General features: G+C 44.0%; 1 protein-coding gene across 1 annotated transcript in view; it reads left to right on the top strand.

The window, feature by feature from the left end:
- CMTM8 (CKLF like MARVEL transmembrane domain containing 8) overlaps positions 1-2389 on the top strand; it is a 52479-nt gene extending 50090 nt beyond the window's left edge. Inside the window, exon 4 of the mRNA XM_019536357.1 lies at positions 1829-2389. Coding sequence (XP_019391902.1) covers positions 1829-1912 — 84 coding nt within the window. The 3' untranslated portion in view covers positions 1913-2389. The remainder of the gene's footprint in view (positions 1-1828) is intronic.
- Positions 2390-12278: the final 9889 nt, after the last annotated feature.

Below are 12278 nucleotides of genomic sequence, written 5' to 3' on the forward strand. Positions count from 1 at the left end.
TCCCATGGGACTGATGAAAGACTGACACAAAGTACCTATTTAATATGTTGCCCTTGCTTTTCCTCCGGCTCCCCACATATCTGAAAAAGGACTTTTTGTTGTCCTTGATGCTTGAAGCTAGTTGGAGTTCAGTTGCCTGGTGCTGAGCACAGGGAAAAGCAGCCCCTTACTTGCCCAATGGCCGGTACCTTGTGCTGTAGCCACTTGCAGCCCGCTTGGGGCTGCCTGTGACAGCTCAGGACAGCCCTGTGTGGGCTGTGAGTGACTGCAGCAGGGAGTGCCAGCCATGGGACAGGGGAGGGGCTGCTTTTTCCTGCGCTCAGCACCAGCTTCTTCCCTGCCGGAGAGCATGGGGTTGGGGCTTTGCACTGCCCCCTGCCTGTACCACGAGGCTGGGGGGCACTGGGAGTAAGTGGGTGGGGAGCCAGTGGGAGCATGGGGCCTGCACTGGTGTCCCAGGCCCAGTGCCCAAAGCAGGGTGGCAGGAGCACAGGGTCCCAGCTGGCAGGGGCTCTATGGAGCCAGGCCAGCTCCCCCTCTCTGTGCTGGTGCATCCCAGCCCGGCTCCACAGACCCCTGCCAGCCTGTGCCCTGCTTTGGGCCCCACTGGTACTGGCCCTGGGACATGGGACCAGTGTCTTGGAACCAAAGACATTGGGACATTTGGTCCCAAGGTGGTGACCAGAGGGCAGGGCGGGGCTACCAATGCAGCCTGCCAAAACTGGGTAAGCAGCCCCCTGCCCAAAATAATTGCCTACCCCTGATCTAGGCAGTTTAGATTAACCTGCAAAGATTGAATCAATTTAGCCTTTGACTTTCTGATTTGTCTGTACTTGGCCTGTGTCTCTCAGCCCTTACAGATGGACAAACCCATTGTTCCACATATTTTAAGTACTTGTGAAGTATCAGAATTAACACCTGACCTCAGAACAAACAGAGCTAATTTGGGGGCAGTTAACTGCCATGTAAGCCTCCTGTGTAAAGGATTCCCCGGAGTCCAATCATCCCTGAATTAAACTGGGACTGATTGTCCATTTTTAGCCTAAGGTGCCACCCTGCCCTGCCTCCTGCCAAGTTTTAGTGATACTTTTCTAAGGTCCATTACTGTATAAGTGACAGACTTAAGCAAATAATAACATGAACAATATTCATAGTTAACATGAACAATATTCCTTATTTGTTCCTTAATTTGGAATACTTTTATAGCGTAATTCAGAATAGCAATCTTTACTTTAACACAATTCAGAATCGCTGATCATAAACTGCCTATTTTAAATAACTTGCTGTACTAACAGGAATCTTGCCACTAGCACAGGATAGTGTTGGGAACCTGTATCTAACTCAATAAATTAACAGCTATTCTTTGGAGTTTCTTCCCAAATACAGCAAACTCATGACTATACAGATATTTGAGTAATAGCCTTATTTGTATAAAACATCAGTTTATATATCATATTAATATTATTATACAATATGTTATGTATAATATAATGCAATGTATATTGTATGTAATTATACATGTCTGTTGAAAGAGTAATGAAGGAAAGTATACAATGTAAGCCATTTGGAACACCAGTCGTATCTTGCAAAAGTTACTGTTTTGTGTAAAGTTCTTGTTATCATTACTGATATTAACTAGTATTTCATGAGTGTTGTACCCATTACAGTTGCAGAATATTCACTGGGACTAAGGATTACTGGGTTCAGGCCTGAATGGAGTACTTTTAGTGTATATTTTTGCTCTTTAAATCCTGTAATTTTCAGAGATTAGAAAGGTTTAAGAATCTTATATTTTCTAACTTGTTTATTTTCTCTTTCCTTTCTACAGTTCTTTGCCTTCATGGTTACCTTTTGCTATGCTGGAAATGCCTACTTTAGCTTTATATCTTGGCAGTCACGGATCTTACAATAAATACTGTGTTTAAAAAAAAAAAATCCTTAGGTATAAAATATACACCTCAAGAAGATTGTGCTATCTGACAAAGTTTGCATTTTCTGAACACTTTTAGTTACAACTGGCAGAAAATACTGGCAGAGAGTTGAAATGGATACTTATTTATAATATGCCTTGGTCTTTACAGTGACAACAAAAAGTATCTTTGTATTTATATGATAAAGTATTACAAGTAACACATTTCATATTTTTCTTATCCTTTAAAAATAACGTATTTTTCTTAGATGTTGTATAGATATAACGAAACACTTAATGACATCTTTTCAGATGTGCCAATTTTGTAAAATGTAAACTATTTTTAAGTGTCACAGGTGTACTTTTTGATTTGATGACATGATTAAAAATGAGATTTCAGTACTAATTTTGTATGTATATGGAAAGCTATGTATGCAGAAGAATGCTTTAAAATAAATGGCCTGTTTTTTTGTGTGTGTTCATAAATTTTGGAGGGATATTTTTTTTTCTAATCCAACGGAGTCACTCAGGGGTTCAGTAAAGCCCTGGTAGTCCTCTCAATTTGTATAACTCCCCCACTACTCCTAAGTTTTTTTTTGTTTTGTTTTTGTTTTGTTTTTTCCTGCTATTCAAGGAAGATGACTCCAAAATTTAAGATCCCTAATATGTATTTAGAAGGGAGCAAGCTGAGGGAGGAGATGACAAAAGACAGCCAGAGAGCTGTTATTGGGTCTGAATGAATTAAAGTCAACAGGGCCAGGTGAGCTTCATCCCAGGGTCCTAAAGAAACTGGTAAAGGAGATCTCAGAGCCCTTGGCAATGATTTTCATGAAGACATGGGAGACAGGCCAGGTACCAGAGGCCTGGAAAAGGGCCAGTTTAGTGCCTCTCTTTAAAAAAGGCAAGAAGGAGGACCTGGGGAACTATCGACTGGTTAGTGTCACCTCAGTACCTGCATATTCTAAGGAAACATATCCTAAGGAAGTCTATTTGCAAGCACTTGGAGGATAAAAGGCTGACTGCATCCTGATCTCCTTCTTTGACAAAGTAAATGCTTGGGTGGATGTAGGGAAAGCTGTGAATATAGTGTATCTCGCCTTCAGTAAGGCTTTTGACAAGGTTCTACATGATCATCTCATAAACAGATAGGAGAAATGTGGGCTGGATAAAACTACTACAAGGTGGATAGGTAACTGGCTCAACAGCTGCAAGCAAGGACTAATTCTTAACACAACCCTGTCAGAACAGCAGGAGGTTTCGAATGGAGTCCCACAGGGGTGGATCTTGGGCCCAGTGCTAATCAACGTGTTTGTCGACTACAGTTGCTCGCATAGAAAGCTTCTTGAGCAAGTTTCCAGATGACATGAAACTAGGAAGGATTGTGAACACATTGGAGGATGTGAGTGCAATTCAGAAGGAGCTTGACAGAAGTTCAGTGCAGACAAATGCAGGCTGCTACACCACACGAGGAATTATCAAAAACACAGATAGGAAGTGAGGGACACCTGACTGGCTGGCAGCACTGAGGGAAAGGTCTTGGGCGTCTTGGGAGATCACAGACTCAGTATGAGTCTGCAATGTGATGCAGCTGAACCAAAGGCAAATGTAGTTTTGGAATGCATCAACAGAAGCATTAGGTATACCCCGGGGAATTACGCAATTGTGCACCTACACACTTCTGCACATAAAAGGCATGATCACACATAATTGCATAATTGAACCCTGGTGGTCTCTGTGGCACCACAGCTCCCATCTGCAGCGCCGCAAGTACCACATGCTGGCATAGATCTAGCCTGGTTTGGTCTAAAGGCACATGTCAGCTGGCCGGCTCTGTGCTGCTATATGCAGCTCCTGGAACTCAGCCAGAGCTGCACACTGCCAGGGCTCTGCCTGCCACTGCCATGAGCACCCCAAGGGCCCACCACCTGCTGCTGCTGAGCCACTGGTGGCAGGGACTCTGCACCAAAGGCAGGGGGTGGGAGGAAGATGTGTGGTGGGGGTGTTGCAAAATGTTGCGGTTCGTTTCTCGGGAGGCGAAGAACTCTCAGACACACACTATTAGCAGAACAAAAGGTGTATTTGCAAATAGGGTCAGAGCAGAGACAGAAAATCTCAGATTACTCTGCCTCCGAGGAAAACTCTCAGCTGGCTTTTATCCCTTTTTCTCCTGGGCACGTGTGCAGAAACAGGAACTCTTACAACTTATTTCTGGTTCATACAAACATATATGTAAATACGTCACGTCATACGTCGCATGTTCATTATAATTAACTACTTAAGTATGCGGGGTGGATAGGCATATATGCATCAGCTAATTACGCACGCTCAGAAAGCTCCCTAGGTCACCAAGAGTTGAAATCCCCCCTCTTTCAAGGACACACAGTCAGTTGAATTACAGCTTCTGTAATCTACATGAGAAAAAGCAGAGGGAGGCTGAAAGAATGTGTGATTTAGTATACGGAAAGGGGGGAGGATGTCCTTGGTGTTTCTACTTATCAAGTACGAGATGCAAACTGTGCAGTTCTAACAACACTCTATTCATTATGCGTTTCTAATAATATTTCTAACAGGGGGGTCCCAACTCTCCTCCCCCACACCTGCCCACAAACTCCACACACCCCCAGAAGCCCTACATACTGCCATACCCACCCCCTAACCATACAAAGTACCTGCGTATATTTCTAAAGAAGGTTCAAATCGTGTTATATTTTAATTTGTAATAAATACATAAATACAGTAAAAGCTGTGTTAACCAGCACCTTGCAAGCCAGCATGCTCTATTAACTGGCATGCCGGCTTGCTTGTGGCACTTCCAGTTTTGCCGAGCCCCCATGGGCTGGGGTAAAGCACCCTGCGCTGCCGAGCCCCCATGGCCTGGGGCACAGCAGCCTGTGCAGGGCCTGCCTCCCTGTTCCTCAGGGCCCATGGGAGGGGCAGTGATGCCCCGGATACTGCAGGAGAGGCGGTGGCCTGAACAGGCAAAGTCGCCTGTTTAGGCCTCTCAGTTAACTGCCGTATTGTGTTACCTGGCACCCCTCATGCCCCATGGGTGCTGGATAACAAAGCTTTTGCTGTAATAATAATAAAAGTAATTTTGCAGCATTTTGAATTTTTCTGTGCATCATTTAGATTTATTGCTTTTCTGTGCATAATTCCCTGGAGTGTAATTAGATGCAGGACATGGGAGGTGATAGTGCCTTTACTCAGCATGGGTTAGATTAGGACTAGGCAAAATACAACTCGTGGGCCAGATTTGGCCCACCAACTGCCTGGATCTGGCCTGCTGCCCCAGTGCCAGGGCAGTCTGTGCCACATGCCTACCTGGGCCCCAGCCAGCACATGCAGCTTCTGGCAGGGCTGTTCCCAGTGCTGCTCTGCTCTCCTCCTCTAGTGGGAGCCGCCTCACTGAAGCTTCTTGCCTGCATAGAGCGGCATAGCAGGGGTAAGGGCAGGAGTGGGAGGAGGAGAGCACCACCTGGCCAGCTGCAGCCAAACTGGAAACAGCCCTGTCAGAGGCTGTGTATGCTAGCCACGGCCCAAGCTGGCAGGCCCATTCTGCTTCCTTTGCCTCCAGCTACGGTTCCTGTTCCTGCCCTTGCTGCATTGCTGTAATTGGGGGGGAGGGGTGGGGTGCTTCAGCCAAGTGGCTCCTGCCCCAGTGCATGGGGCTCTGGCTCCAACTGCCTTCCACCCATTCTGCTTGCCTGGCACAATGAGCAGCCACCTGTGGGCTGGTGGCAGGTGGCTGAAAGCTGGAGCTAGAGCCCTGCATACAGGCAGGGGCTCCCTAGCTGAAGCTCCCCCCCCCCCATGCCTGCCCACTTACTTGGAGCTGTGCAGCAGGGGCAGGAGCTGGAGATGAGGGGAAGCAGAACAACCCCAGAGGCCTTCCATGCTGCTGCAGCCGACCAGGCACTGCTATGCTGTCCTCACTTCCAGTGGTGGCTCCTTCCCCCAGTCCTGTCCCTGCTGCGCTGCTCTGAGTAGGCAGGCGGGAGGGAAACTTCCATTGGGTGGCTCTCACTGGAGGTGAGGGGAGCAGAGCAGCACCCACCTGGCTGCAGCCTCACTGGGAATAGCCCTGCCAGAAGCCATGTGCATTAGTGCTCGCCTAGTCTATGGCTGCCCCATGTGGCCAAGGGGTCAGTTACAGACTGGATGAGCTGCAGACAGCTGTGGGGTCAGCTGCAGACCCGATGAGCTCTGCTGCATACGCCCCCCTGTCTCCTCCTCCCTCCCTTCATCCCTGGCTGGCTCCTGGGACCTAATGCCCAGGTAGTCCCCATGCACACATGCCTGCCCCTGCCTCCCACTTAGGGCAGGGTGTTCAGGGAGCAGATCATGGCCATCCCACTCCCAAACATTGCTCCCTACCTGCCCAAAGCCCCGTAGGGAGTTTTGGAGAGTTGTTCGGGGGAGGGCAGGGAGATGCTGACCCGACCTGTGACAGCTCATCAACACTCCCTATGTGGTCTTCGGGCCCAAATACTTGTCCAGTCCTGGGTTAGGCAATCTGGAAGTAATCTGGAGTACTGTGTGCAGTTCTGGACTCCTGTCAGAAAAACAATATAACCCGTAAAAAGCAGATGACCCCTTGCTGAACAGAGGATCTAATGCTAAACTTTTGCTGACCTTTCCCTAAGCTTAAAAAAAACCCTTTTGCTGACAGTAAGCAAAACCATGAATCTTTTGCTGACAAAGTTAATCACAGAACTAGTTCCAAACAGCCTAACACTGTTCTATGCATCCTGCAACTTTGTAACAGCAGACAAAAGACCTTGAATGCACGTGCAGCTATGCAACGATTAATGTATAAATATCAAGCTATAAACTCAAGGTGGGGGGCTCTTTTGTCTTTAGACATGGAGCACCCCTCTGCAGAGCAATAAATCATCTTGCCGGTACCCCCTAGTTCTTGGCCTAATTGATCATGGCTAGAAACGAGCCCAAAGATGGGAGGAGGCCAGTGTTCCTCAGTATATGAACACACCCTTCAGTGTATGGGTGCTACACAGTAGCTGGCCTATTTCCGCAACACTCCACGTTTTAAAAAGGATGCAGAGAAGTTGGAGAGGTCCAGAGGTGGGCAACAAAAATGATCAAGGGCTTGGAAAGCAAGTCCTACAAGGAGAGGCTGAAGGAACTAGGCATATTCACCTTGCAAAAGAGGTGCATAAGAGGGGACATGATAGCAGTCTTCAGTTACTTGATGGTCGTAAAGAAGAGGGAAAGTACCTTTTCTCTCTCGCTGCAGAGGGGAGGATGTGGACCAGTGGCTTGAAGCTGCAGCCAAATAAGTTTATATTGGATATCTGGAAAATCTTCACTGTTAGAATAGCGAATCAGTGGAATAGACTGCCTAGGGAAGTTGTGGGCTCTTTATCATTGGAGGTATTCAAGAAGGGGTTGGACACCCACTGGTCAGGGATGATCTAAGTGTAGCCTATTTTCTACCATGGGTATTTCCAGTGCTTCTGGGCTTTTCTGGTTGCTTCACCCCTGCCTTCCTCCTTTTCCTGCTATATGTGTCAAGTTGTTTTTAAGCCTCCCCAGAAACATTTAAGTGTTGGCTACAGCGAAAGTTGGGGTGTGATGATGCTTCTGCTAGGAGCAAAGCTGGAGGTTTCATATTTGGGTTCAGGAGGGAATTTTACCTCATGGTCAGATTGGTACATACAACGGGAGTTTTTGCCTTCCTCGATTGAGCGGGGCATGGTCCTCTACCCAGAACCTCTTGTGCTTATATTGACAACATTTTATAGAAGTAGGACAGTGGCTACTGTGGTTCCCCTGCTTTACCTGTGGGTACTTTAGGGTGTTGAGTTTGTTGTGTCAGGGTTGAGGGAAGTCTTTATGTTTGTACGGGATTGTTTGGATAGGGATGATCTTGCTTCAGGCAGGAAGTTGGACTAGATAACCTCTGGAGATCTCTTTCAGCCCTACTTCTCTATGACTCTATGGGATTTCTTTAGGAGTCTATTAATGTAGCTTCTAATTTGGCCTGTTGCCTCCAGAAGCTGAGCATATTACCTTAATATGCTGTCTTCTCCTAGCTTACAAAAGGAGGAAGATAGCTTGGTTCCGGAATTAGACCTAGGTCTGTGGGTGACTGTAGTATTTAGATTAAGATAAGCATATTAACTTTATTAAAGAGCAGATAGCAAAGAGGTTGTTTCCTGTTTTGATAATGGGTAGTATATAGAGTATAACTGTACTTTTTAGATTAGATCTTAAATCCATACCACCTGCTGCAAAAAAATATACATGCTGGTAAATATAAGAAATATTCTATCTTTGGGCAGTTGCCAAAGCTTGGTGGTAAAAAAAAAAAATCCCCCATTCTTGATTTACACATACTTACTGTTGAGTTTCCCTGATGTTGTACATCTAGTACTACTAGAAATGGTAAATCCCTTCTTCCATTCTTCAAAAACCTTGCCCCTCCAAGTTTCAAAGTGCTAGTTGGAGCAATACTAATGATACCATGAAAACCTGAAGGCAGCAGAATGGGGTGGGGGAAAGAAGCTGTATTAAGAAAAAAACTTTTATTTCTTCCTGCCTATCTTTTCTTAGGTGTTTCAAGACATTTTGTGTATGTTGCAGCCAGGAAGAATGAGCTCAGTTCCACTAATTCTGTTGTTGATCACACCTGAAATGTTGTGGCATTCAACAGATGTATCATTATCAGCAGAGTCAAGATTTTATTTAAATACTTGTACTTATGTCTGCAGATCACAACTAGCTTGCACACCAAAGGTCAGGTGTGATACTGTCTGCTGAAAATAAGCTGTAGTGACAATAAGGAAAGGCATCCGACTGTGCACTTTTATCTACACGGTAAAATGTTTGTTATGAAAATCATCTATGTTGTCTTTTGTTAATGGAATAAACATTAAATAGAAATGCCATTTGATAAAATAGCTCTTCAAGTGTAGCTAAAATTTAAAATTCTGTGACTTCCTACCTATAAAATGGCTATATAAATGTTGTATATCAAGTAAAGATTGATGAAGAAAGTTTATGCCAAGATAGGGAGGAGAGATGTCTCTCACTGAATATCGCTGATGAGACTAAAGTGGTTAATGTTATACTAAAAACGGAAATGTTGTGGCTTAAGTATCTGTATGTAATCTTAAGGTTTTTGTTTGAAAAGAACACCCACCACCAATAGGTAACTAGAATGTTAGTGAAAGAATAAAAATGTAGTAGTGACATGCTTATTGTCTGTTTCCAACTTTAAATTATCTATTTGCTTTTAACACATTCTCTCCAAAATAAACTACTTCTCAGGTTAGGTATTTCTATGTTAGGCATGCTGAAATCCATTTATAGCCATTAGGATTCATTTTACAAAAAGTTGAGTCAATATCTACGTATTATCACACCCAATGGATGAAGCATATATTAAGGCGCAGTTCAATTGAATAAAGAAATGTTAAAATCAGATGTTAAAAGTTAGTCCTCTGTGTCTCCATTTAATATGTTCTGCATTATTGAGTCTGTACTGTTTTCTCCATGTGACTATATGTATTTTTATATGCCTTGTTGTGTTACTATTCTTTATGGACTGAGCTCCAGTTCCTAGGTTCCCAGTCAATACCCTCCCCCCCATTCCTTTTTGGGAAACTAGAGAAGACTGAACAAACTAGACTCAATGTGTAGGAATAGACACATTTCCTTGAAGGAATTTAATAGAACCTTCCTCTAAGGGGTTAAAAGAAATGTCCACACATTTCTGCACTAGAAGACTGAAAACGAAAGGCAGATAAATAACTTCTCTTTCATCAGCTAGCAAAGAGTGGAAGGGATAACATACTCTCATGTACACTATTCATTTTCATGTTGGAGGTCCATTAATATTGTGATGCTTTCCCCTCCTACAGATATTTTAGTTTCTGCCCTTTCCATCTACCCAACAATGCGTCTTGATTATAGCTAGAATGTGCTTCATGTTTCCACAAAGTAAGAATGAGAGGACCGTGCAATCGCTGTAGTCAGTCTTCCCCTGAACACTGAAACAGCATAAGTCAAGCAGAGAGGCTAGTCATTGCCTTTCTAGTTTCAGTGCATGTCTTTCAAACCCAGTTAAAATCAGGGTTTGAATTAAGGGGGAGCTCAGGGGGGTTAAGCCCCCCCATAAGAGGCAGGAACCCCAGTAAGATCTGAAAATGATAACCTGGCGGGGGGCGAGGGGTCTCCGATATGGTTGTTCTGCACTTAGGTGGACTTGTTAATTACTGAATTGTTTTAATTTTTTTGCAGACCGTGCCCCCTCCCCACCCAAAAGTCAAAGTGTAATTCAAACCCTGGTTAAAATGGTTCAGTTCTCTAGTTTTGTGGTTCTTCCCCCTCTTTTACTTCAATTCACACATACTTAATTTTGAGTTTCCCTGATGTTGTACATCTAGGACTACTAGAAATGGTAAATCCCTTTTTCCATTCTTCAGAAAGCTTGCCTTTCCAAGCATTGGCAATGTGTAGGGGGTGCACACAGGTACATGTGCACCCCCTGAGATTGGCCATGCACCCCCAGGAAACGCCAGCTGCGAAACCAGAAGTACACTTTTGGTTTTGCTGCTGGCTCAGGAATTGGCCACTGGGGGACTTCCCCAGTTGGCAATTTGGTGCCCCTCAGAATCAGGAGGCACCAGTTGTCCATGCTTCAAAATGCCCGTTTAGTATTTGAAGACTGCTACTATGTCCCCTCTTAAGCACCTCTTCCAGAAGCTGAACATGCCTTTCAGCCTCTCCTTGTAGGACTTGCTTTCCAAGCCCTTGATCATTTTTGTTGCCTGCCTCTGGACCTCCTCCAACTTTTCTGCATCCTTTTTAAAATGTGGAGCCCAGAACTGCACACAGTACTGCAGATGACCTAGTCCAGTTAATATGTTGCTACCAATCATATAGAAAATGTGTTCAAGAAAACAAGCAGTTATTTTTAAACTTGAGAAAATGTATATTTTCCTCTTTTGAACCTGCTAAAAGTTTTGCTTCAAAATTTAAATTATGTGGGGTGTTATGACTCAAATTTTATATTTCTACTGGTTATTGTGACTACCCAGCACACATACTTTTCATAACTTATTTGTTTTGTGAGTTATTTCATCAATGAACAGAAAGTGGTTTTTTTTAGCATTGGAAACTACTTTGTTGTCAGCAATTACATTTCAGCCAAAGCTTTGAGAGCACCCTTGTTGCCAGGCTATCACGTCAGCGTGTGACACAGCCTGACATGTTAATTTGTGAAGCATACAAGACTTACGAAATGGGTTTTTTAAATTGATTTCTGGTTTCATTGAAATTTTGGGTATTCTGTATCTCTGAAAATCAGATCCAAAGCTTAATGGCAGGACCCTTAAAAATTAGGTGACCAAAGTCACTGCCCCTATAATGTTGACTATAATCTTGGCTTTGGTTAACCAGTCTGTAAAATAAAAATACTAATTTATATTTGCATGTTAATAATTATTTTTGCAACAGCTTTTTGTGGTTGTTGTTAAATACCACCAATTTGAGGTTCCAACACAGTAGCTCTATTTTTCAAATCTGACAAGATGGTCAGTGACTCTAAGTCAACAGTTTTCCACAGGATCTACAATCCATCCTGTCTTTGGGGTTTATACTGCACAGCTACAAACAGATGTCACATTTGTTCCAGGAGATTCCAGTGTATCCTGGGGACAAGTTGCGACCGTTCAGATATCCATTTCCATTGTCCTGAAACAACCTCCTCCCCCAACTAAAAAAAAAAGGCTTGCAGGATGAGTTCTGCTAACAGCTTGTCCCAGGACATTGAGTAAACTCTGCAATGTCAGAACAGTAGCAGTACATTCAACTGCTCACTAAACCTGGATTGAAAGGGCAATGTATGTGTGTACCAGTGCTGGGGCCTTTCTGGTCTAGAACAAATCGGGGTACAATTGCCTCAGGACAAACATGTCTGTTCTAAATCTAATACTGTGTGTGTGTTTGTGTGTGTGTGTGCATACATCTGTGTATGTATCTTCTGTATATGTATATCTGTTGCGCACGTCTCTATATTTGTATCTGTGTATCGGTGCGTGTGTGCGTATGCATCTGTGTATTTATGTGGGTCTGTATGTATATGTATTTCTATATTGTATGTGTGCATCTGTATGTATATATGTGAGTATCTGTGGGTATCTATATGTGTGTGTGTTTCTGTATGTATATGTCTCTGTACATATATATGTCTCTTGTGCATCTCTCTCTATATATCTAAGACACACCCTATACATAGAGATGCACAGAGACACATCTGTATGTGTGTGGGGGGAGTGCATGTGCCTTTGTATGTATGATGCATAAAGCGGTTCGTTTCTCTGGAGGCCACAAAAATCACAGACAC

This window comes from Crocodylus porosus, unplaced genomic scaffold (genome assembly GCF_001723895.1).
Source record: "Crocodylus porosus isolate Cpor-Errol unplaced genomic scaffold, CroPor_comp1, whole genome shotgun sequence".
Classification (NCBI taxonomy): domain Eukaryota; kingdom Metazoa; phylum Chordata; order Crocodylia; family Crocodylidae; genus Crocodylus; species Crocodylus porosus.